Source organism: Suillus clintonianus (assembly GCF_016758775.1).
Source record: "Suillus clintonianus strain FC179 chromosome Unknown DEU56scaffold_218, whole genome shotgun sequence".
NCBI lineage: Eukaryota > Fungi > Basidiomycota > Agaricomycetes > Boletales > Suillaceae > Suillus > Suillus clintonianus.
This window is the reverse complement of record NW_024539442.1, coordinates 704-24723: the sequence shown is the minus strand read 5'-3', so window position 1 is coordinate 24723 and position 24020 is coordinate 704. Positions and strand designations below refer to the sequence as shown.

At 48.2% G+C, this 24020-nt stretch overlaps 8 protein-coding genes across 8 annotated transcripts; 5 read left to right on the top strand and 3 right to left on the bottom strand.

Annotated features, from left to right (window-relative positions):
- Positions 1–169: 169 nt before the first annotated feature.
- DEU56DRAFT_762407 (uncharacterized protein) lies at positions 170–1186 on the top strand (the record flags this gene model as incomplete). The annotated part of the gene is made up of 6 exons (XM_041350685.1): positions 170–221; positions 284–551; positions 650–719; positions 781–950; positions 1010–1082; positions 1127–1186. 6 exons carry the CDS (start codon positions 170–172, stop codon positions 1184–1186), a joined length of 693 nt encoding a protein of 230 aa, XP_041200745.1.
- A 3052-nt stretch (positions 1187–4238) lies between these two features.
- Positions 4239–4790, bottom strand: DEU56DRAFT_749939 (uncharacterized protein; the record flags this gene model as incomplete). Its single annotated transcript, XM_041349487.1, has 1 exon — positions 4239–4790. A coding segment is annotated over one exon (552 nt), but the record flags the coding sequence as incomplete, so codon positions are not given.
- Positions 4791–9765: 4975 nt separating this feature from the next.
- On the top strand, positions 9766–11418 carry DEU56DRAFT_920294 (uncharacterized protein; the record flags this gene model as incomplete). Its single annotated transcript, XM_041358420.1, has 4 exons — positions 9766–9924; positions 9977–10132; positions 10191–10625; positions 10675–11418. 4 exons carry the CDS (start codon positions 9766–9768, stop codon positions 11416–11418), a joined length of 1494 nt encoding a protein of 497 aa, XP_041200743.1.
- A 208-nt stretch (positions 11419–11626) lies between these two features.
- On the top strand, positions 11627–14367 carry DEU56DRAFT_939025 (uncharacterized protein; the record flags this gene model as incomplete). Its single annotated transcript, XM_041358859.1, has 7 exons — positions 11627–11794; positions 11843–12202; positions 12267–12394; positions 12449–12564; positions 12619–12789; positions 12848–13461; positions 13516–14367. 7 exons carry the CDS (start codon positions 11627–11629, stop codon positions 14365–14367), a joined length of 2409 nt encoding a protein of 802 aa, XP_041200742.1.
- Positions 14368–15779: 1412 nt separating this feature from the next.
- DEU56DRAFT_920292 (uncharacterized protein) lies at positions 15780–16169 on the top strand (the record flags this gene model as incomplete). The annotated part of the gene is made up of 2 exons (XM_041358419.1): positions 15780–15978; positions 16027–16169. The coding sequence occupies 2 exons, from the start codon at positions 15780–15782 to the stop codon at positions 16167–16169; spliced, it is 342 nt and encodes a 113-aa protein (XP_041200741.1).
- A 399-nt stretch (positions 16170–16568) lies between these two features.
- On the top strand, positions 16569–17478 carry DEU56DRAFT_844518 (uncharacterized protein). Its single transcript, XM_041355107.1, has 4 exons — positions 16569–17023; positions 17081–17246; positions 17307–17356; positions 17414–17478. The coding sequence occupies exons 1-4, from the start codon at positions 16764–16766 to the stop codon at positions 17418–17420; spliced, it is 483 nt and encodes a 160-aa protein (XP_041200740.1). The 5' UTR covers positions 16569–16763; the 3' UTR covers positions 17421–17478.
- Positions 17479–19398: 1920 nt separating this feature from the next.
- Positions 19399–21148, bottom strand: DEU56DRAFT_920290 (uncharacterized protein; the record flags this gene model as incomplete). Its single annotated transcript, XM_041358418.1, has 7 exons — positions 19399–19581; positions 19647–19734; positions 19792–19927; positions 19995–20418; positions 20473–20891; positions 20945–21017; positions 21065–21148. The coding sequence occupies 7 exons, from the start codon at positions 21146–21148 to the stop codon at positions 19399–19401; spliced, it is 1407 nt and encodes a 468-aa protein (XP_041200739.1).
- Positions 21149–21953: 805 nt separating this feature from the next.
- DEU56DRAFT_920289 (uncharacterized protein) lies at positions 21954–23527 on the bottom strand (the record flags this gene model as incomplete). The annotated part of the gene is made up of 6 exons (XM_041358417.1): positions 21954–22034; positions 22087–22168; positions 22221–22792; positions 22851–23251; positions 23310–23385; positions 23435–23527. The coding sequence occupies 6 exons, from the start codon at positions 23525–23527 to the stop codon at positions 21954–21956; spliced, it is 1305 nt and encodes a 434-aa protein (XP_041200738.1).
- Between the last annotated feature and the right edge of the window lie 493 nt (positions 23528–24020).

Genomic DNA, 24020 nt, shown 5'->3' with positions numbered 1-24020 from the left:
CTATGTACAAGTGGTGCCCCGGATGTGCCAAATGGCTGTAGAATGTGTACCAACCAGCACCGGCCTGTACATGCACATTGGTGCCGGCCAAGTGTGTGAGAGTGGTACTGGCCAACCACTCAGGTGAGGCTGTCTATATATGTGGGTACTGGCTGACCACTGCCTATACATGTACATTGGTGCTGGCCAGAGGTGTGAGAGTGGTACTGGCCAACCACTAGGTGAGGCTGTCTATACATGTGGGTACTGGCTGACCACTGCTTGTACATGTACATTGGTGCAGGCCAGAGTGTGGGGGTGGTACTGGCCGACCTCTGCTTGTACATGCACATTGGTGCTGGCCAGAGCTGTGGGGATGGTACTGGCCGACCTCTGCTTGTCCATGCACATTGGTGCTGGCCAGAGCTGTGGGGATGGTACTGGCCGACCTCTGCTTGTACATGCACATTGGTGCTGGCCAGAGCTGTGGGGATGGTACTGGCCGACCTCTGCTTATACATGCACATTGGTGCTGGCCAGAGGTGTGGGGATGGTACTGGCCGACCACCCAAGTGAGGCTCCCTACACACATACATCAGTACCAGCCAACAACTTAGGGCATCAGCAAAAACCTACACATTGTTGAATAACTGTATAATACTTGGCCAAGTCTTTCCATGACTTGCACTTCTAAGATACTCAAGTCCAGCAGGATATTTGACTTATGCAAGTTGATCAGTGTCAGTAGATAATGTAAGTATACAAATATATATAAGTGTTCATGTCTTATGTGATGTTGAGCATCATGGTCAAGAACCCAAGTATCTAAAACAACTCAAGAATGATAAGGAAAGTGTGGGTTTCCTCATGGTATTGATGAGAGAGCCGGCCGGTGCATGTCCAGGCCATGTACAGAAAGGCAGGCCGACACTTCAGGCATTGATAACAGAGCCGGCCGGATCAGGACCATGGTGTGTACAAGAAGGCAGGCCGACACATCAGGCATTGATAACAGAGTCGGCCGGATCAGGACCATGGTGTGTACAAGAAGGCAGGCCGACACATCAGGCATTGATAACAGAGTCGGCCGGATCAGGACCAAGGTGCGTACAGGCAGGCAGGCCGACACTTCAGACATTGATAACAGAGTCGGCCGGATCAGGATCATGTGGTGTACAAGCAGGCAGGCCGATACTTCAGACATTGATACCAGAGCCAGCCGAGCCATCTCCAGGCTAATACCTTAGACAAAGTATTATCAAGAAAGATGTTGATTTTAGTACTATCACTTGAGAGTTAGTCATTCAAATTGTACTATCTGCAAGTATAAATGGGCCAGCTCTAGAGTATGAGGTATATGCAGTGTTCCTGACCACCATAACTATCATATATTGGCTAGATAAGTCTTTGATATTATAATAGCCAAGACTGTTAAGTGACTACAATCATCTTGTCTTTGAATGAATTTTCAGCATCCAATGCAAATCTTCCCCACAAGAGCACCTGTCGATGTGCATAAGCTTGATGACCAGGCTTTGTAGCTTGTCGGTATCTTTGGTCCCATTCTTCCATCCTGTATTTAAACCAACTCACTGTCCAACCCATTCGTGTTGGACCAATCTCAACTCCTCCTCCCACCTTTGCCATCTAGCCTTAGCTTTCAACCAATTTACCCTGTAGACTAATACCTGTCACTGCAGAAAATAGGCATATTAGATATGACTTACATTCATCCATCCAAACATCTTCCTGCGAATCATGACCATTATTGACTAGCCAAAACCAAGCCAGTCTGTCTGATCCCTGTCCATATCTGTTCTCTTCCGTCACTTCCTTGTCCACACTGAGCTGGTGTGGCTGAATGTCTTGATAAATCGTCCTCAGAGTATCTTCATCAGCCCCTAGTCTCTGCATTGAACCCCTTGCCCTTTGATACCTTCGGACACACTTCTCTATTTTGATACGGCATCGAAGAGCCTCCTGCTTTGACCTGGTTCCTGTCCATGTGGAATCTGCACTTCGGAAATGTTGACGGTAAATTATCGCTTTATGACCGAGAGCCTGCCGTAACTTTTCCAAGCAATCATTTGCTTGACCCTTTCGTAACCTCCAGTTCTTCAGCTTGCAGAGTGTGCAAGCCCAGGGCTAAAGCCTCATTTCGGAGCACTGAAGATGGCATCCAAATGCCCATGGCTTCTGCAGGAACTTCCTCATCAATCTCTTCCAACACATCTTCAATATCTGCAGCCTCGCGTACTTCCTCCACCACATCTGTAGTGCAAAATCTGATGTCATCCATGTGCTCAGTACCCCCCATGGACTTCAATGCCCTCTGTCATAGCATCAGCAATTTCATGAAATTTCGAAATACGTGCAGCCAGTTTTTGTCGTTTCACTTGAACTGCAGCCTTTTGAACTGCAGATGCATCTTTGGGAAGCTGCCGAATAGCTACCCTGAGTGCATCCCTAGATAGTAATTAGAAATACATCACCACCATCAATATATATGATGAAACAACATACTGTGAATCCTCTATATTGATGCCGTCAATGAGCCAAGAAATTGATCCCAACCTCCCTGTATCAGCATATTCTGATTCAGTTAATTTTAGCCGTATTTCTGCCATTGTTGGTGCTTCCAATCACCCAATCAGAATGTACGTCACAGGGAACTGAATAGAAGCTTCGAAGTGCTCACCTTTAGCTATCTTTAGCTGGTAGATGTCGAGATGTTCTCCACGTTCTTCTTTTGCCTTCTCCTCATCTTTTTCCCATGCCCTCACTTTGATGACATCCAAAGATCCTGTAAGCTCTTCAAATGGCACCCTAGTGTCTTCAATGCCCTTGTTGGCCCGTTTGTACTTTCTCAAGAGCGTCTTAACTGCATCAGTGTGAAACTGTGATGTCATTCATTCCAAATATAGGCACTTACCTATTCTGACAAGTTTTTTCCAATTTGAGTTACGCATATGATCATCAAGAATTTCTTGACGGTGTGCTTGGCTCATAGAACGTGCTGTGGGAGATATCTTGTTAAAGGGAGCCCAAAGTGTCTCCAGAATTTCCCCCGTCAACTTGCCCAGCTCCTTGAATGAAGTTTAAGCTGTATCTAGCAAAACAGGCAAGTTTATGAGCGCTCAAGTGAAATTTCCCCACTGCAGCCACAATCTCAGTGTTGTCTGGGAGCTCCAATCCAGGGCAGTTGTCAACACGTTGAGTGAAGTTAAGGCTCCACTGGCACCCCACATCATAGATGATCAGGGAGTTGTCAATGTTGCCAGCAGCATGCTTAATGGCATTGCAAATGGAATAATCTATATTCATATGGCTTGAAGTGATTTTGTCAGCATGTCAAGCCCAAGGCTCGTCTTAACCTAGATTGAGTAAATGAAAGAAAACTTGCCGTTCACCCTTCTGAAAGTCCACTATGCAGTGGGGAACAAAACATCCATGCCGAGCACAAGCAGTGGCTCCGACCCCTGTAGCTCGGAGGTTGCTTCTGTTTGTGTTTGCTGCATTGACTGCCCGATGGTTGCTACATGAGGATCTCTTTCTACAGGTTCAGCCACCACTAACAATGCAAAGCAACTTGATTCACCTCTTTACTCTCCATAGCTGAAGCCAAGTGAGCTTGGTAATCTCCTGCTGTTACCATATAACCTAAACCATCTGAGAGGAAGACGTCAAGCTGAGGCTGTCGCATGTTCATGTGCTGAGCGGTAAAGTTTCCAATCTACCACAAATCTTCTCATAACAAGCCACCTGCAATCAAAAAGTCAGCATCCGCGAGTTATCTGGAACCAACAACTTCTGGCCAATAGAGACAAATGGTCGGCCTTGACTGACTCTGAGCTGAGTACAGAAGGTACCGGCCAGGACCACTGCTGTGCTATGCACTGTGGGTACTGGCCGGAGTCTGGCAGACAAAGCCAGTAGAGACAAATGGTCGGCCGTGACTGACACTGGGCTACGTACAAGAGGTACCGGCCAGGACTCAGCTGACACATATTACCGGCCAGGACCACTGCTGTGCTATGCACTGTGGGTACTGGCCGGAGTCTGGCAGACAAGGATTGCTGGAATTGACTTGCCTTTCGTACTTCTGCTCCCAAATAAGAGGCATGTTGATTCCTGGCTGCGGACAAGAAGGGCAAAATAGAGCAAAATCTCCTGCACTAGGGGGTGCTTCCATGTCATGGCCAAATCCAAACCATTTACGGTTCTTCAAGTCGCGCCAGAGTCGAGACACTCTCATGAGTTCACGATATCGATCCTACAGATGGGATTTTGCATTCAGTATGAGCTAGAATTATGGTATTGTCGGTTCTACTCACCGGGACAGCATCTGGAAAAGCATTATTTGTCAGCCGTCGGATTTTCTCAAAGAAGCTCATTGCCGAAGTCTTGCATTCCAAGGCATCAATGAGATAATGATCCAGTACTTCGAAGGTGAACGCAGTCCTAGGGCGCGTGATACTGGCGGGAAATAGTCCTGCTTGGAGCAGCTGCAGGTGATGTTCATGGTGTGATCCTGGACACCGACACCACGACACATTGTGTGTGAACACCCCAGAAGAATGTACAATAATCACAGAAGAATCTTGATCAAGGTGACATTGTCCAACTCCATAGCAAGGGCAAGACTTTCCACCATGGCCCATGTACCATATAAATCCTTGGGCAGAAAGAGTGACGTCTTCAAAGCACTTGCCATTCCAAAATTGGATTTTGTGGAAAGGCAATGACTGATGTGATTTGAGGAGACAAGGGCGACACCAGCTGTGGTCGCCAGTGCAAGTTGTGCAACGGAAGGAATTATCTTCACATTGGCAAGTCTCGCAGATGCCTGCGGTGGCAAATTTCTCTGAGTCCAAGATGACATCTAGATACACATCTCGGTGAGCGAGATACTCTGATATGAAGTCATTTTGTGTCTATGCCATTGATGAGAAACAATTACTAGTAAGCCAAGGCCTGTTAGACATACCTTTGTTTTTCTCCCTTGCTCAGCAGCCTCTTCGTCAATAACAAAGTCACCAAACATTTCCTGATTTAAATCCTCTTCTTGGATGTCTGGTGATTCTGTGTGTACTTCTTTAACTCGTTTTCTTGGGCTGGTAGTAGGCTCTGGCGAAGTTTGATACAGCCGATCAGCACAAGACTCAACCCAAGAGGGATTTCCCCTCTTGTCTCTTGTAGGTTCGTGAGCAACATAATCAACATCCGGATCCTTTTTTTGTGATAACTTTCCTCTATGTTGGAAAGAATAAGAAATAGCCTTGAGACGCTGCCTTTTTTTTGAGGACATAGTGCTTAGACCGAGGAAATATTCCAGTGTATGAGAAGTCAACCGATTTAAAATCACAAGCTTTGTCTAATCGGGATATCTATTTTCGGGAAACTACTCCTCGTCCCCTGCTCTTATTTGATCTCCGAATGGCTTTTAAACCCCCCTTCTTACCTGCCCCCACTCTATTCAGAAAATCCCGCTGGTTTGGAAACTTTGGTCTCGGTACACCAAGCCTATCGTGCACTTTATCCTTGACAAAGTGTGCAATCACAATTCTCTCCCCATCACCCCACCGTGGCACCCCGTGCTCCAGCACCTTCCCTAAAATGTAAACCATAGTGCCAGGCGGATATGCTAGCTCGGCACCCAGATCTGGCAGAGCTAGTACAGCATGATGACCTTTGCCAAGGCTCACCAAAAGGTCATAGAATGAAGGTGATGCTCCAGGGTCTCGGTGATTTGGGGTCTCTCGGTTGACAATAACTTCCAATCCAGAAAACTCCAAGGGCCAAACAACAGGATCTGAGGTACGAACCGTATCCTTCATATTAGCAACAGATTCCACACCGGCCTGATATTGATCTGGCGCAATAAGACTGGTGATAGCGGACCACAAATGTTCAGTTACGGTTATTTCGGACAACCAATCTCGGACTGCAGGTGAAGAAAGGGAGCTTGATTGGTACAAGTCATCCTGAAGCCGCTAGCCCATTTAAGTTAGTTCTGTATCACGGCAAGTATACGAATACAGAGTTACCTCATGGCGTTGCATGAATCCTCCCGGGCATAAAGTCACCCTTCCTACTCCAAATTCTCCCCCGCTTGAAGGCATGACAAATCCTTGAGAACGCCAAGGCTGCTTTGCCTTCTGAGTGGGCTTGGGCAAAGACTGATCTAAGGCAGGTCTCAGCAATTTGATGGACTGGTTGACACGATCCTAATTATAACTTATTAAAAGGACTTAAACTGTAATCAAATCAAATTCATACCATTCTATCAGGCACCATGATTTCTGGCAAATACCAAGCAAGGATCCTTCCATGCCTGTCAACAAATGTTGCCGGCTCTGATATTGAACCAAACGAAGGACAGTGGAAATATTTTGCTAGCTTATGTCTTTGGCTGTCAGCATGCGATGGATGGGACGCCTTGGCACTGTCCACAAACCGATCTGCGTCCAAATCCGCTCGCACTATGGCAACATGATGAATGACAGACCCCCCAACCATCAAATCAACACTTACGGGGATTAACTACAGCATAGGCTATTATGACCGCAGCCCTGGTAAGTTCAATCTCGGCAATGGCATTCGCCTTGACATCACTACCAGTACTGGACAGACGTATGTCCTGCCACTTGGCCCACAATCTAGTCCTTAAGTTCCAGCTGTCAAGTTTTTCTGGACAGTGACGTGAGATTCCCTTACCTGGCTCTTTGCAGCAAATTGTCATTGATTTTGTCACCTATCAGCAACTCATACGGCGATGAATCACGCAGTAGGTCATCTATAAGCCTACAGAGGCTCTTGGACAGAATTGTCACAGCAGGATCCGCCATTTTTGGGTGGTTGGAGTTTGGAAAATCAGACGAAACAACAGAATGGTAAAATTTTCAACCGCAGGCGGTCTAGAGTCTAGACTATAAATGGTTTTAATTTACAATGTTGGAAGATCCAAATCGGGATAACTTCTAATTTGGATGGCGTCGTAATATAAGATTTGCAAAGACATACCATCCAAGCAGAGGCCTGTATTGTGAAAGAAACAGATGAGAAACAGCAGTCCCAACTTAAGTTACCTTACATCCTTCAAATTCAAGCTCAAGAAATGGCAGTCCAGACATAAAAGCTGGGAGAACCTTTAAATTTGAGCCTTATGCTAACGGCAAGTAATAAACTGGTCTGCCAGTGTTGAATATTGTGTCTTAGGCGCGATATAGCACAGTCGTGCAGGTAAATCCTTGTATCTGAGCTTTCCACCTGGGCTCAGGAAAAGAGCAATCACACTCGAATATGAGGCTTTTGGTAAGGCCCACATATCCGAGCTTTGAGACGCGATTGCTCTTTTCCTCAGCTCAGGCGGAATACCTGAGATACTGGCTGCATGCTACGGGCCTTACCAAAGATGTGATTGCTCTTTTCCTCAGCTCAGGTGGAATACCTGAGATACTGACTGCATGCTATGAGCCTTACCAAGAGCCTTGTATTCAAGTGTATCTACAGTAGAGACAAAATCTCAGGCATGAGCAATCGTGTTTCAAAGCTTGGATATGAGGATTTGTTCTTTTCCTCAGTTCAAGTGAAATACCTTACCTGAGATACCAACTCATATAGACGCAGTTCTCTTTTCCTCAGCCCAGGTGGAATACCTGAGATACCGGCTGCATGCTACAGGCCTATGCTGAGGAAAAGAGCAATCGTGTCTCAAAGCTTGGATATGAGGATTTGCTCTTTTCCTCAGTTCAGGTGGAATACCTGAGATACCGACTCATAGACACGATGAAGAAAAGAGCAATCGCGTCTCAAAGCTTGGATGAGGATTTGCTCTTTTTCCTCAGCTCAGGCGGAATACCTGAGATACCAACTCACATAGATGCAATTGCTCGTTTCCTCAGCCCAGGTGGAATGCCTGAGATACCAGCTGCATGCTAAGGGCCTTACCAAAAGCCTCATCCCTTACTCTGATTGTCTTCTAACCGAATCTAGCAGCAGCCGCATCTATTCCGCCACATTCAAGACCAAAGACAAGCACACTGAGGGTACTCTCAAGCACCCCCTAGTTCAACAATATGCTGCTGCGAAAATTGGCAACATTCTAACTGCAGTATTTAAAAGTCACGTGACTTTTTCACACAGACGGAGCAGGGTGGTGTCTCTATTTGGTTACAAATCGCAACTAAGTTATATTGGCGGTACATCTTTCTGTCTAATTGAAGAAAAAAAACAAAGGTGTGACAAAGCCAATACAAGGCTACCGCAGAGGGGCCCTCTCTGCGGCAGTCTAGTACTGCGTAATACAGTAATAAAAAGTAGAGCGAGAAAAATATAGCTAACTAAATAACATAATCTGTGAACCGCGCTGGCAATCAGTATCTGCGAAGCGAATATCAAAAAGGTTACCTTTGAATGTCTGAACAAGCCAAAAGAAACATATCTGTAAGCTGCCATCAGCATTTGGTCAGAGGTAACGATACAAGTTACCTTATGGTGGAGCGGTTGTCATCCCTCCAGAGAAAATACAACACAAGGATGGCGGGAGGAGGCGCACCAATGTGGACACTTAAACCTCCCAAGCGCAATGGTGGTTGAAGGAGGGGCGCACCAATGTGGACACTGAATCCTCCCCAAGCCAAGCCCCCAGTACTCAATGATAAAAGAAGGGAGGAGAAGTGCGCCAATGCACACATACATCTCCTCCCAAAGCCAAGCCCCCAGTACTCAATGGTGAAGCAAGGGAGGAGAAGTGCGCCAATGCACACATACATCTCCTCCCACTCCCAAAGCCAAGCCCCCAGTACTCAATGGTGAAGCAAGGGAGGAGAAGTGCGCCAATGCACACATACATCTCCTCCCACTCCCAAAGCCAAGCCCCCAGTACTCAATGGTGAAGCAAGGGAGGAGAAGTGCGCCAATGCGCACATACATCTCCTCCCAAAGCCAAGCCCCCAGTACTCAATGGTGAAGCAAGGGAGGAGAAGTGCGCCAATGCACACATACATCTCCTCCCACTCCCAAAGCCAAGCCCCCAGTACTCAATGGTGAAGCAAGGGAGGAGAAGTGCGCCAATGCGCACATACATCTCCTCCCAAAGCCAAGCCCCCAGTACTCAATGGTGAAGCAAGGGAGGAGAAGTGCGCCAATGCACACATACATCTCCTCCCACTCCCAAAGCCAAGCCCCCAGTACTCAAAGCTCAATGATGAAGAAGGCGTTCAGTAAAGAGATGGCTGAAAGAAAGACATACCTTAGATCTATAGGCGCCTCAATAGTATACCAAAATAACTAGAAAGAAGGTGTTTAGTGGAGAGACGGTTCAAAAAAGACAGACCTTATATCTGGAGGCACCCCAATAGTGTCCTAAATTGTCTAGAAAGAAGGCGTTCAGTGAAGAGACGGTTGAGAAGAGACTTACCTTAGGTATCCGCAAATCAACCTATGCAACCAAATTAGAAATAGAATTAGAATTGAAAGACGCATACCATGCAGTAGGGAATGAGTGCTCAGTGAGTTGTTAGCCACTTACACAGCTGCAGTCTGTGTAAGTGGCTAACAGGGTGAGCGGACAGAAGAGATGTGGTTTGAGCGGACAGAAGAGATGTGGTTTGAAATTGAACCGTGTGAAAGTGTTGCGCTGGACTTTATGTTCAACATATTTGATGTTGTTTGTTGCGGCAAATGCCGGCCCAACCACAACACGATCACATGACTGGTTGGTTTGAAAATTCGCAAAGTCCTTTTTGCTCTACCATTGGTAGTACCATTTCTTTTCCTTATCCAATGCCGCCTAAAAAGAGCAACACGGCCAAGAAGTCTTGTGGAGGTTCTGCCCGGAAACTTTTGGCACCTACCGGCTCTCCTCCGGCGCCCGCAGGATCAAAATCGTCCACGCCATCCTTAGAGCCAGAGGACGCTAGGATTCCGGAAGAACACAGTATAGTAAGTTTTTTTTTGCTTCTTTCTAGTGTTCTGTTGACTGACTGGAGGTCAGTGGTGTTTGATCTGTCTCGATGGCGCCCGCGTCATGTGCAGCAAATGCATTGAGGTGCCCAAGGCGCACGTCGATGCCGTCCAACATCCGGACGTTAAATTTTTATGTCTTTCTTGTCACTCATTGCGGACGGTTAAGGAGCCCGCGCCATATTTTGTGAGTCTTCTTTTTCTTATTCAAATGTTCTATTGATTGACTACTTAACTTTGTTCAGGGCTTCTACCGTAACGTTTTGCCAGAGGAAGGAGGAACGCCTCTACTCCCAGGCTTCCTACAGCTCAACGGCAAGTATGAGCTGGCGTCCAACTCCATCTTGGCAGCCACACCCCTCGCCATCGTCCATTTTTCCCTTGGCGGCAAGGACGCAATCTCCACACCCGTTCCACTCCTCTCGCATTACCTCGACAAGTACTACCCCAGCGGTGGGTTTCTGTACGTCGAGATCTCGTTCGACATCGTTTCGTATACGAAGATCGACAAGTACACCCGCGACCAGGTCGAAACGGTTGCTAAGCTCGTCCGTCACCTTGGCTCAACTGGTCGGGTCTTTGCGTTTCTCTCCAACCATTCGGAAGAAGACAGCGGTTGGCTCTTTGCAGGGAAGGAGGGTCAAGGTGATGGAGAGTATGTTGCGATGCAAGTTCAGCATGTAAGTTTTAAAATTTGACGCGTCAATATTATTAATTAATCTATTCTAGGTTCTCTCTACAGTGTTGAAGCCCTACGCCAGGATCCTCAAGTCCGCACACTTCGTCTTCCTGGTCTGCGGTTCTGTGGTGGCACACGAGACGCCCTACACTCAGCTCAAGGAGTCCGTTCTTCAATTCAACTTCGCATCTGCAATTATCTTTCCCGCAGCTCGCTTTCAACCCCTTGTCACCACTAATCTCTTGGTCGCCATGGCGGAACTTGTTGCGATTGAGCAACTCAACATCCGCACCGTATTTCCGACCCTCCTTAGTATGTCAGGCGGTCTCGGTCAACACACCAGCGTCATCCTGATGACTCCTGTCAACATTGATGGTTGCTGCAAGCTGGAACTCACTACATTCGCGCGCGCTCACACTCAGACTTCGCCTTGGGGCATTCCTATTCCTGCGCAATGCCCCCAATGTGGCTCTACCAAGAGCTGGGCTGAGAGGGTTGCTGTGACAGTTTCTGATGAGAATCACGACGCGCACGCCTCACACCAAGTCTCTGTTTGCCAGTACATCTACACATGCAAGTACACCAACTGTGGTAGCACGCAAAAGTTGCCATGCTACAAGTTTTCTGTCACCAAGCCTCCTGGGTCCATCATCAACAGCGCCAGGACCAAGAACTGCGCTTGGTTCAAGTCACCTTCTACTCATTTTGTATCTCAGTCTTTACCTGACTCTACCCAAGGCAAGCGCAAGAATGAGACAGCGCCTCCTGGGACTGCAAAGAAGGCGCGCAGGTGAATTATGTATTTACTTGACACTGTATGTACATAATTTGAATTGATTGAGGTATCACTTTATCACACGTGTGATTTGGTAATGACACGTCTTGGTTTGCATGCACGTGATCGCGTCTCCTTCAAAACTTCAACTCTTCGGCCTGGTCTAAGGTTACGCGACGCATACTCACCCTTACCAAAAGCTCCTGACTTACGTTTTCTTGTCATCAATGGCTGAATGGTATGCTTCTTGGGAGGGAGTACTGACTCTCCACAAAGATCAGTTTGTAAATGAGAAGAATTCCCGTCAGAATCTCCTAAGACAGATCCGCAATGAAATTGTCGCAATTCATCACACAAGACAGGATTCCGAGGATTTACCAAAGGGATTGAAAAAGGTACTGTTTTGTTGAGTATATAATGATACTGATATAATTATTATATAGGCTATCAGGAGGTACTACCTCCAGTTCTTAACGGACGCTGATGATCGACATGCTGAGCAAGAGGTCTTGGGTGAGCCGGAGGAAGAACCATCTGGCGTGTCCCCTGAGGACAGAGAATTGGCGGCTCGTCCTAAGGACGCAGGGTTCTACAAGAAGGAGCTTAATGCTTGGGACGTCGCGCAGAAACTCTTCAAGCAGGAGATGGACGACTATGATAAGGAGCAGCAACAGAAGAAAGGCGTGCAACATTCTATTAAGTATAGGACTGGACATGCGAGGGAGTGGTTCAACAACATGACTTCTGCACATCGGAAGGAGGTTGAGGAGGCGAGGGACAAATGGAATAGGGAAGGTGCCCCAGTAGAAGCACAGGCGATGTAAATTGCCTTTTTTTTTTCAATTTCTACTATAACAACATTGACAGGTATCGAAAGAAAAGCCTCAAAAAGTTCTCGACGATTTTACAGAACAGATGCGGCGTTCTATGGGTTGCCGAGTCGTGATGTTAGTCAGTCACAAGAAAAATGCCGATCAGACATTAAGTGTCAAGATGTGAGTATTTATCCACTCTCCTCAGGGTAAAATAATAATTTTATTGTTATTCAGTCATGAGTCTCAGCCTGTCAATCACAAGAAACCGTTTAGCCTGAGTTCTCGAGGAAGCAAAGAGTGGACATCCGAAGGGTTTGAAAAATATGCCGAGTGGTCGAAGGAAGAATTTTGTAAGCTCTGTATTTTTGGGGATTGGTTCAGACTGCTCAATGACCGTGTATCAGACCCCACCAATGATGATGATGACTCCTCCGATGAAGACAGTAAAGATGGAAAAGATGCGATACCTGAAGTCATCTTGGACGAGCACGGGTTTGCAAAGCTCCCTTCCCGTAAAGGAGTGAGCCTCAGGGGGCAACAAGAGTTGGTTCGGCAAATTTTTCATGCATCTTACAGTGAGTTGCCGATCACTTCATCTGTTGATTTTAACTTGACTCAACTTCCGTTTTTCAGAAGTCTTCACTGGTAGCAAAAAGCCAGTACCTTGGCTCTCGATTGCCGGCAACCTTTTGGTGTACCTGGATCCAGACTCCATCCCTGATGGTTTCGTCGTGCAAGATCCGTCTCATTTGAAGGCGCAGGAAATAAACCATCTTTGGGGCCATTGGGAAGACAGGAAGGCCTCGAAACAGAAACTGGTTATTTTTGTCGGGGCCGTGAGTTCCCACATGAACAAGTCCCTGCTCGTCAATGCTGTCTATGTAGGCGAGAAAAAATCAAAAAAGAAGTATGTACCGGTCGACACTGATGATGAAGAGGAGGCTTCAGCGGCGCCTACGTCCACGAAACGTACAAGACAGCTGGCCGAGGCTAAGGCTTCCTCCAAGCCCAAGGCCAGCACAAGGCCCACCAAGAATTCAAGACCGCAGACCCAGGACAGCTCCGAGGATAGCTCTGATGATAATCTCACTCCATCGACAGGGCTGGTTAAGCGACCATCAGTTGGTCAAGAAGTCGTGCGCACACCAGCCACTGTGCCAAAGAAGGATCGGATGTCATTCTTACGGTCTCTCAGCAGCCACGACGAATATCTACTTTTGATTTCACGTCTCGGTGACTTGAAAAAGGTACGTTTGCGATTAATACCTGGATTGGTGAAACTTGATACTCACTTGACACAGGAACGAAGCTCTGAGGCAATGGAATGGCCCGCTTGGGCGACATGGAGTTGGGACAGATCACACCTTCCGAATAGTGTGCACTCAGACGAGCGTGAGTTGAACAAGTTCTTGGAGATAGTCCTCTCTGCAAAGATCTCTGGCTTGGAATCAGCCATGAAGGTCAGCCTAGGTCTTGGGATGCTGCTAAGAGAATGCAAGCGAGTTATCGAATATGAGGAGGACGAAGCTACCCTGAACACCCCCTCTTACCTTGGCACCTCTATTTTGAGTATCAAGACCCACGACCTCGTCATAGAGGCAATCAATACAGCCAGAGGTGGGGTTATGCGGATGCTCAAGGCGAAGGAAGGACAACATGCTGCCATTGCTGAGGCTGCTGGTGGTGAAGAACACGGAGCTGATACTGCCATTCGGACGATTTCAACCAGGGAAGAGAAAGAGGATGAGGGGACGGAAATGGAGGCAGATGAGTTGACAAGGAAGGTTGACAAGGAGTCGCGGGAGGTGGAGGAAGAGAAGAAGAAAATGGTGATGCTGCAGGAGGACATGAGAAAGCTGGAGGAGAGAAAGCGAGAGCTGGAGGAGTACAACCAGAAGCTGTTGAAACTGGTGGAGATCGAAATGGACAGCGGTGGTAAGGATGATATGGAAGATAAGGAACAGCGTGGTGAGGAGGAGGAGGAGGAGGAGGAGGAGGAGGAGGAGGAGGAGGTCGTCGTCGTCGTCGTGCAGAAAGGGAAGAAAAGAGGAAAATCTGGGGGATCTGGAAGACCATCCAAAAAGGCTACCACTGACAATATTCGTCGATCCAGCAGACCCAGGCAACCCTCAAAAAAGGCCATGCGAAAGTGACCTAGCATAGCACATTGTATTCTTGCTGTTTTGACTCATAGATCTACTTGATATTACTAGGCAAAGCAATATACATGATGGGGTGGCCGGTATATAGTTTACAAGGCCAGCCAAGACTATATACCTGATTTTATAAGTGGGGCCGGCCAGTACCTACCCTACATGGCCGGCCAGTACCTTTGTACATGCTAGTACCTGCCCTATGGGCTCGGCCAGCAACTCCTGTACAGTCGTGTACAGGAGTGCTGGCCGGAGGCTAGTTCTTGGTAGCATTCGGCCGGCACTCCCATACACGCTTGTATAAGAGTGCTGGCCGGAAGCTGTTTCCTGGTTGAGCTGGCCAGTACCTGCCCTGTGCACTTGGCCGGCACTCTCATACACAATTGTATAAGAGTGCTGGCCGGAGGCTGTTTCTTGGCAGCTGGCCAGTACCTGCCTTGTGCACTCGGCCGGCACTTCTGTACACCATTGTAGAGGAGTGCTGGCCGGAGGCTGTTTCCTGGCAGTACCTGGCCGGCACTCCCATACACAGTTGTATAAGAGTGCTGGCCAGAGGCTGTTTCTTGGCAGCTGGCCAGTACCTGCCTTGTGCACTCGGCCGGCACTTCTGTACACCATTGTAGAGGAGTGCTGGCCGGAGGCTGTTTCCTGGCAGTACCTGGCCGGCACTCCCATACACAGTTGTATAAGAGTGCTGGCCGGAGGCTGTTTCTTGGCAGCTGGCCAGTACCTGCCCTGTGCACTCGGCCGGCACTCCTTTACACGATTGTATAAGAGTGCTGGCCTGAGGCTTCTTCCTGGCTGAGCTGGGCAGTAAATGCCCTGTGCGCTCGGCCGGTACTCCTGTACAGTCGTGTGTAGGAATGCTGGCCAGTACTTCTCCTACAAGGCTGGCCAGTCCTCGCCCTACACATTCCCTCAGTGCCTAAGCAGAGTTCAAGGTACACTGGCCGTGCCCACTTCTACGAATCGGCCAGCCACATATCTACCTGGCCAGGCCGGTGCAGGCTGGGTCATATTCTACAGCCTTTTGGCACATCCGGGGCACCACTTCTACATCCAATGTGACTGAAGGGTCTGAACTGGCTTCACCAACTCGAGGAGTGACGACGACGACGACAGCGGTTGCCCTAGGCCAAACTTTGAATCCGGCAAGGCAGAAGACATTCAACTCTTGCTACCTTCAGAGATTTGCAGCCAAGTGCCGTGCGATCAAAAGCATCTTGAGGTTGAATGGTCTCTCCGAATAGTGCAAGCCCACGATGCACTCAATGAGTGCCGTTCTCACATCCGTCTCTGTCGTCAACTTCTGCAATTCAAGCAACGACATATCCGTGGCCAAGGTGCCAACACTCGTGCAAAGAAGACCCTGGATGCTGTAGAAGACCGTCTCATTGTCAGTCACGCAAAGTATGTGCGCACGCAAGGCACTCGTGGCTCTTTCAGAGCACGTCGACCATGTTGTCTGGGAACGGAAGCTGCAGCCACTCAAGAAGTCACATCTCCAGCCCATGGGAGACTTGACAGGACAGTCGCAAGGGACTGCAATCATGTCTTGGCTTTGGTTGACTTACGGGTTAGCAGATGACGATAGTGAAGGCTTACAAGATTGTGAGTCCTTGTATTGATCAACTGTACTCTACTGATTGCAACTGCTAGCCCTTCGTATTGAATGGTGTAAGGCCAGGGCGCATCGTGATAGATGGGTTGAAGAAATGCAACTTTTGCTGGAAGAAATGCAACGGATTCTGCTCTTTCTCGACTGGCAAGCACGCCAATGGGATGAGCGTGCAGGTGCATGAGTACCGACGAGACCCGAAGACATCGAGGGCGTAGTCGCATATGCTAAGAAACAGGTGTTCATCCGGCGCAGCCTATCTGAGTCGTTCAAGGAGCAATGGAGGAAGGTTCCAGTATTGATGGCTTCTGGTGATGACATAGATGACGGAGAGGATGAGTGTCCTTCCCTTGATATGCCTCCCCAAGAAGGCTTGGCATATGACGCGTAGTATACCTGTCTGTACCTTTGTACCTTAATATGAACACTCTGTTTGATGCAAGTGCAGTCCCTGAGACAGGGGAATGGTTCCTTGGATCGTATACTAGATCCGGCTATCAAGATCAGTGGTCTTCGTGGTCCAAAAGCTCCGAAACGGCGACCGGCTGGCAACAGCGGAGAGGTACTTAACACACGGGGGGGCTGAGATAATATGGGGGGGCTGAATTACTGATGGATAATTACACAGAGGGGATATATTCTAGGTGTGGATAATTAGCCTGGTAGATGTATGAGGGTTTTAGGCTTATTGGCCACATTGATATATCCTTCCCCCAACATGAGGTGAAAAAACCGCTTACAGTATGTTGTTTTTCTTCCCGGGCTTTTCCACTACAAGATGGCATGTGCGGATGCGCTCTGGCGTATATATCTTCAGCCAAAGGAAGGCAGAGATGATGAGAATAGTCTGTTCCAGTCAGTGGGGTACTTGCGACCAGATGAAACCAAGAAGATGGTTACCAAGCCTGGATTTCGACGTATGCATGAAGTCATACATCACGACCTTCAAGCATCGATGCTTGACTGCTGGCGACTTGAAGCACAGAGCCAAAACCGCGAGTGGACGACCCTGGAATTGTTCACAGCTTCGAAACCATCCTGGGATACTATTGTAAGTATATCACACACGATCGTGGAGAAGTATGTTGCACGCACAGATACACTCGACCACGCACGTGAGAAGCCCAAGGAACAACAGGACAGGCGTTTTGAAAACCAAGTCCTTCGAAATCGAGACGAGTTGCTGTACGTTGACGTATGTCAAGCAATGAATGCCGGAGATATTGGTGGAGTGGAGGCTTCGTTTCTGCCGTGGATATACCTGTTCAAGGCCACGGGGAAGCATAAATATGCGATACAGATCCTGCGCTTCCTGACCAACCTTCGATATAACTACCCCGTCGAGCTGAGGTGCGTAACTTGCAGAGTCTACTAAGGGCAGGAGATCAACGTTACAGACGAGCAGAAACATAATCCGGATGAACTTATTATGTAATCTGATGGGGGCCAGGTGAAATTGACGCGGTCCTGCCGCGACTGCCGCGGTCGTGACGCGCCTGTGACGCGGCATATGTGACGCGGCACTGTGAGATAGACATGTTCAAACTTGGTTCAAACAACATCTTATGTCGCTCGAACTGAATTCCAAACACTTTAAATATCCTCGTTAATGATCAGCATGTGAGTGTCCGTCTGCGTACAAGCCCTAGGCCTAGACTGCTGTATTCACTTCTCACCATATTTACAGTGCTTATCTTCTGTGTCCATACTAACGCGGCCACCATGTTAAGCCCCAACCATGTTATCTCGAACCTCATTCAGGCTGGGTCAACCACTGCTCATACCACGACAGATTTTCCCAAACATCTTGACAGTCTCTGTACTAATGTCAACGTTCACACTTACCTGTGCCGCGTCAAGGCCCACTTCATGCCGCGTCAAACCTCATCCATGCCGCGTCAGTGCCGCGGCACAGCCTCGTCACAGCTACCCTTCACACACGAGTTTGACTTGCGACTTCTGGCTGAGATATGGCTGACTCGATTATAGTGTTGGCAAAAGCGCTTTGGCCCGTCTCGGGAAGTATTGGTATCCTGTGCAGCTAATTCAGTCCTATGTTAAGTGTTGACGTGCTCCACAGACTCGGAGAGGGAGGGGGAAAAAATGGTCGTTGGTTAATTAGTGGCCAGTAGTACATGTCCCTATGACATAACATAACAAAGGAATGGTCATGAACCCGTCCAACTTAAGCTTGATGTGGGAGTCGAATGCAGAACATATAGTAGGAACACCTGCACTGGCGCGTCAGCAGTGGCCGCGTCAAGATTCGTTGGTGCCGCGTCACGACCGCGGCAGGCGCGGCAGGACCGCGTCAAAATAGCCACGCCCATCTGATGGGGAAACCCTTGTCCTTCCGTCCAGTTGACTTATGCAAGTCCCCACTCTTCCTTGATCGATACCCGATGCACAGCTATCCGACGTCCATCTCTTAAAACGTGTATATTAACTGCAGCAACATGATATAATGGATATACACAGTCCAAGCAACACCACGCAACGAGTGTTGAGGTACTATTAGTAGTTTTCGTCGAGTCCTGTCTCAAAAACGTCCACATCTCCCAAGAATTAGCAACATTTGTCAAAGGTATGCTTTGTCGAGCCCCATTCCAAACTATACACCACCACCTACTCAGTTGTCGCATTCGCAGCCTGCAGCACAACCATCCCACTCGCACACCCCGACACCACAAACGCAGTTGCCACATCACCAATCGTCTTCGTCATGACCTCATGCCCCACTATCCTATGCTCCTCCACCAGATCCTTCAACTCTGCATTATGGTCCTCCACTGCCAGCCGCTTCGACCGTCCAGTGACGACCAACACCCGCTGGTACATCGACGCACGCTGGATCGCAGCGTGCAGCGGGACAGGAGATGCGAGGTTAGAGAAATCGATCCGCGAAAGTGCAGCACGCAACGGCGCAGGAATGCCCGCTGCTGCTAGATCGCGGCTCGCGTATCGCGACCATTGGCACGACCCAAATCAATGGCATCGTTCTGGACTAGTTCATTCTTGCCTCGCAAAATTATGGTTGATATATATTGGCTAACTCATGGTGCCACATAACCAGTCGTTTCTGCCATAGTCCGGATAAAGTTAGATAGAAAAACTTCAGCGATGGTGAGAGGGTCGCAGGATGCTTGCTAATTGTGAGTGGATGTCGAAAAACAGAAAATTGTGGAGTACATATTAGTGAAACATATGCGTCAGTGTTATCAAGAAAGACGGATCCATGGTGGCCGCAGCTGGGTACACTGAGTAGCTTCAGAGGTTCACCGACGGCTTGAATCCGAATACAAAAATATCACGTCTCCTGCGTATCATACATGGTCAATTGTAACATGAGCGAAACATGACTCTATTCAGATCATCATGGGAGGCATTCAACTCGTGAATGGAGCGAAGCGGTCTCAAGCGGAGTGCTCCGCCAAGTCCGCCGAGTCCTCCCCATTTGCATTGAGGTAGTCGTGCAGCACTTTGTCCCAAGTGGTTGGCTCTTCTATTTTCTTGACACCCTTCGTCTCCGGGTAAGGGTTCACCTTGGCCGCCCAAAACCATTTGGTGGTCATCCCCTCGTTATTGAAGTACTGATTCTGAAGCGTGCGAGAAGAATTGTCGAGTTAGATCATGGCAAGTACATAAAGATAAAGGTACTGACACCCTCCATGATGACATTCACAGAGTGGCTCATACTTCCACGGTAGGTGGAGAAATCGATCGGGGACCCATCGTTGATCACGAAGAAGCTGTAGATCAACACTTCGTTAAACGATGAGCTCCCAGATGCAAACAGAAACAAATACTAGAGTATTGCGTGCTCAGCGTGAGCGCTTTGCCACATGATGCGTGTATTAGAAATCGAGGCTCCGGTTGGAAAAGGATTCGCGCGGTCAGCAATAGGGTAAGCGCTAGGGGTCTTCAAATTGAAATCGGCATATGCTGTTACAACGATGGAAATAAATTAGTATCTGGCATCAGTGGCATGAATGATCACTGGAGGGCGCACCAGCTCGGATGTCAAGTCTGACGAGCGTCTTGAAAATCTTAGGGCGCGTAATGATGTGATCAAATGCGGCCGAAAGTTGGTCAGAATAACTCTTGACTATGGCATCCTTCGACAGCCTCATCAACTCCCAGAGCTCGACGACGTTGAGGCTCAGCAAGGAGCAGGGGTGTTGACGAGCGGTCCCGACCCATTTCTCGTATTCCTCAAAGGACGCGCTGTTGTTCGCAAGGCGATTGGCGATATCTTCGTCACCACCCAAGGCCGAGACGAGATGCTGGCGGCTGTTTTCAAATTTCTTGTATTGTGTCTGGTTCTTCACTGTGGCATCGAACTGCCCGCCGTTTGGAATGCCATGGAAAGCAGCTTCGACATCTGTGGGGAACATCTCATTCACTGATTGGTCTTTGTTTGAACACCACACTGTCTATGACAACGATGAGCACTGAATACAGATATTGTGAACGGGTAAGGGACGCACGAGCGGGTAGCGGGCGCCATAAGAAACAGACATGACGACATGGGATCCGTGTGCTATGAAGAAGTCGTTGTACTTTTTGACAACGGCGAGGTCTTTCCCGTTAAAAATCGGCAAATCTTTGACTCTCTCCAGGAGCCCGTCTGTATAGATACTACTCGAGTAGTCTTTGAGAGTTACGGTATACTTCAACTTTGAGAGACTGAAGAACGCATATTGATTGTCACTGAGAAACGATTTGTGCGAGGCTGCCGCCACAGACGCGGGTCCCGTAAGCGCGAAGTAGCGGCCGCTCAGAGTAGGGTCTTTGTTAAATGCACCATTCGCGACGTCGCCGTTCGCATAATGAATAAATTGACCTTCAACTTGTCGGATGTCTTGAGCGACGGAAACCATGTTGGGAACATTGTACAGCTTGTTGTCTAAGCGGGGGATGATGTCAGTCGCCGTCTATGGGGTTTCACGGCGAACAGACCAATTTCGACAGTATGAAATTTCTCGAAGTCAATAACGATCCAACGATCTGCTTTCTTCAGAGCTGCATCAACCTGTGAAGAGTCAAGGGCAGGCCAGTAACTGATTTATGAACACGTACTGAGTTAATGTCTATTCCGGTTACTTGGGCCATATTTAAGCTGTAGCCAAGACGATCGACAGCAGGAAATATTGGAGGAGACATGGTGGAGACTCTTGGAGGGCAAGAGCGCAGGCAAGAAATGTGGCTGGAAAACCGATGAGAGTTGGATTGGTGCTTAAGTAGGAATGGGTGCAAAAGATCCTGGTGCGGCCCATCGATATTTCGGTTGATCACAACCATTCAGTCCGCAAAAAAAATGTACGTCATGAGTTATCGAGCAGGACATGAACATACATGAGGCTGTGTGGGCTGGCATATGGAATACAAGATCGAAGTGACAGGGGCAGCTTGGGGCACCAACGTAATGCTCCATTTGTAAGACTAGACTTCTCCCTCCGCCGTCAAGGAAAGGGAGCTTTCTCGCTTCGGATCCGAGACAGTCACACTTATGTTGAGTAAGTATGATCCAATCATGACCGCCTCAGTCTGCGCAGGCTAGTGTCAACGAGATAATTATAAGATGGGGCCCCGGATGCCAAAAGGCTGTAACTTAACGTATCAATGATGGATGTCATAATATTGAAAGTTCGGACTTGCAAGCTGGTTCGTCGCCGGATCTACTGATCCTGTGGCACTCGCATGAAGGAATGGAAGATCAGGGTTTCTCGGTCTAACATGACATTTGGTCATCATACATACTGTCATTCGTTCTATTTCCGACTAGCCACACCTCAGGGCGGAAAGCAACTAATCTTGGACCTAACTTTAGTTTACATCATGCGTATGCTCATCATACGATCGGATAACTCACAATGACAAAAGAGGATGTAACACATGTAATCATACACCCGTGCAAGCTACTCAAGTAAAACACGTTCATGGTCATAGGCTCCGCTCAAACTAAATTTCAGACCCCTGAGTTTCTGGATTTGACGACAGGAACCTGACGGAACCACACGGTGTTCTCTTCTTTGCCCACGTGTTCCTCCTGCAGCAAGAGCGTAATGAGAAGCAAAAAGGTCAAAGTAGCGTCAACTTACGCCAGCGATGGTAACCTTGACTGTTCCCTGTCCGCAAGAAATGTAAAAGTCGATGGGGGTTCCATCATTCTCAACTGGAATACTAAGCAGAACATTGAGTGAAGCACGGAAATGAGGGACTGAAACGACATTACACGACGACAACGTGAGTTTGCTCAGCACTTTCCTCTCCCCATCGAAATTTGGTAGGGCTCAGCATCAGGTTTGAAGGATAAGATACATCATCGGAATCGCCGCCCATGACAACGGTACCCGCAATGAGGATGCCGAGTTCCGCCCATGTTGCGTCCATCTCAAACGTGATGTACGTGATGTGCACCTGCTGTTCCTGCGAAGTGATATACTTGAACGCATCGTGGATGGGTTTCCCGCTGGCCCGAAGCTCTTTGCTCTCCACATCGCGAAGTAGTTCCCAAAGCGCGATTGTCTGGATGTGAACGAGATCAGGATGCGCTCTGATGGATTTCTGCCACTCGGTGAACGTATGCTGGTTCATCTGGCGCTGAGCCAGGGCGGACGCCAGGGCATGGTCCCCACCATACGCACTGAACACGCACTGCGACAGTCTGCTGAATGTCTCGTATTGAGGTTCTGTGCAGACACTTTCGTCGTATGTCCAACCGTTGTTGACACCCTTGGCCATCGCGGTCACGTCTCGACGAAAGTTGTCATTGACGTCTGTGTGTTTGTTCGAGGCCCAGGCGTTCTGAAAGCATCAGAGCGCTAAGTGGAGAAATTAGAAATGTAAAGGGTTGCTTAATTACCATTAGAAATCGCGCTCCGTAGCTGGCATTGATGATGACATGGCTACCGTAGGTATTGAAAAATGTTTTATACGTTAGAACGTACTCTGGCGTGAAAGGTTTGGGCAGGTGCAAGATGCCCTCCTGTAAGGCGGATTCATTCACAAATTCAAGATAATCCTGAAGACCCGCGAGATATTGATGGGCGTGGAAATAGTAAAGCGCGAATTGGTCGGCAACTGGGAACCACCTGTACAGCGGGTAGTATGACATGTCGTTGCTTCCGACGATGAGGTAACGGAATGCATCTTTCTGCACTCCGAGAATAGCATCTGCTCCATTTGCGTAAGACGTATCATGGGAGGAGGCGTTGTGTTGCTCTGATGCGAAAATGCACTCGGGAATGTCGAAGTTCTCTTCATCTGAATGGTGTTCCAAGGTTAATCAAGATCCACTCGAAAGCAGACGGTAGACGCTAACTGATTGTGACGGTGTGCATAGTGGTGTCCTTACTGAAATCAATGATCAATCTGTTTTTCTTGACGGTCTCGAGAACCTGGGAAGTCCATGTTAGCGCGAAAAGTGTTGCAACATCGGTCACATACAGATTTGAGGTCAAACGGCCTGATGGCCGTCATGTCGAGCCCATGACCGAGCCATTGGAGTGGGGGGAACTGTTTATGTTTCAAAGCGTCCATATAGTATGATAATGAGAACAGTGACTTGAAGCTTGAAGATACGTTAGTCGGGCACCGTGATGAAGTGGTTGATTAAACTTTTAATGAGACGTCACACTGGCATGTCCTGAAATAAGTATTGCATGGGCCCGGGGCCATGACTCACCATAGTCCATGGGGGCAAGGCTCTCAGGCGTATCGACGCACCTTGCCAAGTTGGACGCGCCTATAGTGGGAAAACTCAATAAATTATTTGATAAATACAATGGCCATATTGGAGTCTGACCACCTGAGTGACATAAGATCTCACCTTTATATAGCTCGGTGCCTAATTTGGTCTCCGGGGGTTATAACCCTCGAATCCATTACTCCGCTACACCAGCAATACCACCAGCGTTACCTCGGTACTTCAGGTGTACATAGCCTGGGGATTAGATCATTTAGATAACAATAGATAACGATAATCTCCCTGATAATGATTAGATTAATAACAACGCGTCCCACGAGTCCCGTG

Bases quoted from the DNA above. Each gene is read 5' to 3' on its own strand.
- DEU56DRAFT_844518 (XM_041355107.1), top strand. From the start codon at position 16,764: ATGGCATGTGCGGATGCGCTCTGGCGTATATATCTTCAGCCAAAGGAA. The intron at 17,024-17,080 runs CTGGGATACTAT...TGTTGCACGCAC, and splicing joins TTCACAGCTTCGAAACCATC to AGATACACTCGACCACGCAC. The intron at 17,247-17,306 runs CTGTTCAAGGCC...TTCCTGACCAAC, and splicing joins CGTTTCTGCCGTGGATATAC to CTTCGATATAACTACCCCGT.